Source organism: Alligator sinensis, unplaced genomic scaffold, assembly GCF_000455745.1.
Source record: "Alligator sinensis unplaced genomic scaffold, ASM45574v1 scaffold900_1, whole genome shotgun sequence".
In the NCBI taxonomy this organism is placed as follows: domain Eukaryota; kingdom Metazoa; phylum Chordata; order Crocodylia; family Alligatoridae; genus Alligator; species Alligator sinensis.
The window spans coordinates 566,737-571,562 of NW_005842882.1; the positions used below are offsets into that span (position 1 = coordinate 566,737).

A 4,826-nucleotide genomic window follows, 5' to 3' on the forward strand; every position below is an offset into this window, starting at 1 on the left:
TGTGGCTATTAATAGATTGGTGTATCTGCTACTATGCATGTGATGTCATACTTCCTATATCATACTTGCTATATAATCAAGCTGCACTTGAAGTAGAACAACAGACAGTTTCCTCTCGGGGCAGTTGTCTGTTCAGAATGCATTCTTTAATAAATCAAGTCTTTAAACTTATGTTATTGTTCGTCTGAGCCTCTGCCTAACGAACCCGGGGACTAAGTTTTCCCCAACACTCCTACCTGCTGATTGTGCACTTCGCATGAAATTGCTTTTGGATTACAATATGACACTGCTGATTCCAGGACAGTATAAAGAAGAATTCAAACCCAACAGTTGTCATTGGGTTTCATTACTCCATGTGATAGTCTAGATATCTTAGGGTACCTTTAAGAAACATGTGCATGAATAAACAGACCTGTAACTTACCCTAAAATATATCAAATATTCCAGAAAACACAGACAAGATAACCAAAAACAATAACTGAGTTCCTGATCCTGACTTATGCCTAATTTTCTTCACTGCTATTAGCTTCATTGACATCAAAGAGACTTATTTTCCATAGTGTGACAGACTCGTATAAGCCCCTGAAGGACTAGTACTTAAATCCTATAAGGACTGGGAGAAGCAGTGTGGATTCCTACCTGATTCCACCTTGTGAATCTGGAAAGTGATGAAATAAATAATAAAGTGTGGCAGAAGAAAGCTGTATCTGGATCTGGGACAGAAGGAGAGCACCTTCATTTTCACCGTAACTCAACCTAAACAACAAGACAACAAGAAAAAGAGGAGAGAAAGTAAGCAGTGAGAAGAATTGGGTAATTATCATGAACTGCATTTTGGAGCTCAAGAGGCAGGAGATTATAAAAGTTACCTGATAGAGAATAGGAAGAAATCCATTGTAAAGGTAATTCTTTTTTGTGGTAACAGTCAGTCCATTATTTCCAAAATCCAACTTGTATATTGTGTGCTGGCAAACTCTTCATCTACAGCACCCTTCTATTTATTTTACTCCTGAGAAACACTTGGGGCATGGACACACGTAACACTTAGTATGGTTTAAGCATGAACGGCGCATGCCCCCGGTGGCAGGGGGGGCAGGCTGCGCTGGTGGTGGCAGGAGCCCAGTGGCGGTGAGCGGGAAGCTCCTGCAGACGCAGCCGGCACTGTTGGCAGGTGGGGAGGGGGGCGAGTGCCAAACATGGGTCGGTGACCACCCACCCGTAGGCACCACCGGAAGCATTGGCAGTGGCCGGGGGCAACCAAGGACCATCAGCAGATACCGGTGGCGGTGCTGGCGGCAGGGTGGTGAGCAGCAACTGCCCATAGTGCCACCAACAGTCGGCGCCTTTTTCAAGGGGGTGCATCACCATGCGCAGAGTGTGCACATGCACCCATGTGCACCCCCTACGTGTTGCTCCTGAGTTTAAGTGTAGTATGAAGAGGACAGACATAAAAGTTTGTTAAACAAATTTAAAGCTGCTTGGAATTCTTCAAAAGTGTACACAGAAAATCAAGCACTATTTTGAACTGATGCACTATGACCTGCTTCAGTGTTATGTTTGGACATCAAGAGTTCTGTGTATGGGGCCATCCTCCAGGTACCCCACTCTGCATTGCTCCTCACCCCTGCACCCTCACTGCTACAACTAGCTGCTCTGGTACACAGCCAGAACTGAACCGCCCCACTTTCTTCCCTTTTTTTGGTCCTTTTTTAGGACCAGTTTAGATAGACAAGTTTTTGTCTATGCAATTCATTCTTCTTCAGATCTGTTTTAATTCAGATTTGAAGAACACACTACTTTCAAAAGTTTGTCTAACTCTATACAAACAATAGAATTGGTCCAATAAAAGAGATCACCCGCAAGATTTTTTGCCCCTCGTATATTCCTGGACCATCATGGCTAGAGCACATTCCCAATCAGTGGCATTCTGAAATGGTTCAATTGTCACGTGTGTCTGCACCAAGAGGTGTTGTCAACTTTAGACTGAAGCACACTAGGCCAAAAACATAAAAGGGAGGTAGGGAAACAACCAGGGAAAGACCATGTTGTATATAGCCAGGGATTTTCATTGCAGTTCAAGAACCCACTAAGTGACTTCGTGTCTTTCGGGGGTGGTCACAGTGGGAAGAGAGAGGGCAGCTTCTGCACAGGACAGAGGACTGTGCATGCTCCAGTAAGGATTACAAATGGCTGAATTCCCTTTCTAAAAGGACCCAGGCCTCCTCTCCCATTTCTTCAGCCTTCCCCAGCCCTGGATTCTTCATAAGGCTGCCATGGTACAGGGTCCTTATCTGTGCTTTCTATGTCCTTCTTGTTTTTAATGCACCAATTTGGTGTTTATTCAGATAGTTTAGCAGAATTAACATAACTGAATTCCTTGCCAAAGTGATGTTTGCCACTGTGCGGTGCTGTGGTGATTTCTCATAGCTTTGCATCCACTAATTGCAAGGCAGAGTCTGGCCCCCATTCAGCACAAAGAAACATCCTTGTCAGGCAGCACATTTGAACAGGTGCTTACATTCACAGACTTCATTCCCACTGATTTCACAAAGGGTATCAGATACAATCTTCTATTTTGAGCCAGGAAATCATTTGATTTTTTTCCTACTTCCTTTAAAGGGCATCTGCAGCAAAATGATTCCCCCCTAGTCAGAGCACAAAGCCTGCAGTGAGAAAAGCTAGGAAGTTACACGCATGGCAGCTGGGTTTGGAGCTGTATATATATAAGTGATCTTCAGCTGAGGTCCCCCAGTACCCCGAGGGGCCTCAAGATACTTTGAAGGGTGCCGTGTGCAGCAAGACACTCACCTGTCCCTGCCCAGCTGCTGCCCGCCTCCCTGTGCAGCCTTGGGGACGTGGGTGCAGGCTCCTCCCTGATCGGCTGCTTCTCTTACCTTGCCCCCACCCCCGCCCAGCCTCTGCATGAGGAAGTCATCAAAAATAGTTTTTAAAATGGGGTGCCAATCAGTTCACAAAAGAGAGGGGTGGAGAGGGGTGCCTGGAGTCGAACATGTTGCAAACTACTAGTCCATGTCTTCCTGCGTGCCACATGCAGCAAGGGCTTTTGTTACAAATCTTTCTTTGACGTCCGTGGAAGCACGACTGGGCCCTGAATTCTTGAATAAAGAAGCATCAAAGTTAAAAAAGAGATGTTAGGCAGACAAGGTTCCTTGGGTGAATTTGATATCTTTTATTAGACCAACCCAAATGGTTGGAGAATAGTTATTAAGCAAGCTTTCGGGTTCAAAAACCCTTCGTCAGGCTAAGGAAGCTGCAGCAGTTGGTGGGCGCTCTTCCTGGATGGGATGAAAAGTAAAGAAGCCAGCGGCTGGGCGGGGGAGTCGGTTGCCAGGCAGATTATAATGTATCAAAAATCCAATGTCTATGTTTAGTCCATGATCTCTGGTATCCAGCAGGTTAATGAAATGGAGCTCAAAGAGATGTTATGAATTCAACATGCGGTAACATCTGCTGTAACACTGCTCCAAATTATAATCTGAATTATAACAGGAAGATAAATCCTTTCTCGTACATAACTGACCTACTGTTTATGTAAAGAGCAAAATAATTTCTCACAGGAGTAGTTATTTTTTGTTATTAAAAGTCTGTCCAGCAGAGTAACCTCTACTACCAGTTAAGAGCTATTTAAAGAGTTATTAAGAAATTACATTTCACCTACCTTTCATCTTAAGAGCAAAAGTACCCTGTTTTGCTTGTGCCCAGTTCTTTTGAATTCCTCATTCTTTGGCTGAGATCTTTTACAGTTTCAAGGAATGTTTCAGTTCATCAAGCTGCACAGCTAGGTCTGGCCATAGAAAACCAAAGCAGTTTGCTCATAGCTTTTCCATACAGCATTTAAACAATTCTCTCTGTGTTTCAAACTGAAAGATGTCTTTTCCTCTCTCACCAGTTCTGTATTTCAAAAGCGGAAGTCGCGGAGTCACTGAAAAGTTGAAGTCTTTGCAAATGATGTCATGTGAGCGGGGCAGGGTGTATCTTAAAGCAACAGTCATCTTGCTCATACACTGAACCTGTTACTAGGAGACTCATCTATTCTGATGCCGGCTGGACCCGATGATCTTGTGAGGTCCCCTCCAGCCCCTTCCCGTCTAGGGCCCCCTCCAGCCCCTTCCCGTCTATGAATCCACGAATCTATGAATTCTGAGGATATTTTACTAAAAAATACAAATAATAAAGTTGCCACTTGGTCCAAGCAGTAAACCAGTATTTCACATCTTGCCAGGGTGCTTTTTTGAAGGGGAGGAAAAAGCATGATAAGAGCGAAGTGTTTCCTGGGTGCTCTTTAGAGGAAGCCAAACATTAGTTCTCCAGCCACTTAAACAGCACTTCTAGAAGTCATGCACAAATCACAGCTCCGTTTCCCCGGCGGTGCAGACAAGTGCACACGAGCGACTCGACTGAACATGCACAGCAGGCTCTGACCTAGACAAGCACGGCTACAAGCGCATGCCCATTCGGCTTGTGAAAGTGCAGGTAACTCAGGAGACCGTCATCATCCCGAAAGCCATGACTAAGGGTTGTTTGAAGCTGGGAGAGACAGAGGGCCCTGCTGTGTTTTAGCTGTGATGGCCGGAAAAATGTGAGACAAGGGTTTTGTGTGTGATGGTTTTTACTGTATAGTTGGGAAGGGCAGAACTGTAAAACATGAGTGTTGGCAGGGACCTCATGAGGTCGCATCTAGTCCAAACCCTGCTCAAAGCAGGACCATCCCAAACTAGATCATCCCAGCCAAGGCTTTGTCTAGCCAGATCTTAAAAGCCTCCAAGAATATAGACAGGCTTTTTGGTATGAAGTAGCCTTCCTCA

General features: G+C 44.9%; 1 protein-coding gene across 1 annotated transcript in view; it reads right to left on the reverse strand.

The window, feature by feature from the left end:
• The window catches only part of LOC106722930 (myelin-oligodendrocyte glycoprotein-like), a 15,963-nt gene extending 12,007 nt beyond the window's left edge, over positions 1 to 3,956 (reverse strand). The window contains exons 1-2 of the mRNA XM_025192042.1: positions 3,680 to 3,956; positions 640 to 756 (exon numbers count right to left, since the gene is read on the reverse strand). Of these exons, the coding sequence (XP_025047827.1) occupies positions 640 to 739 (100 nt within the window). The 5' untranslated portion in view covers positions 740 to 756; positions 3,680 to 3,956. The remainder of the gene's footprint in view (positions 1 to 639; positions 757 to 3,679) is intronic.
• Between the last annotated feature and the right edge of the window lie 870 nt (positions 3,957 to 4,826).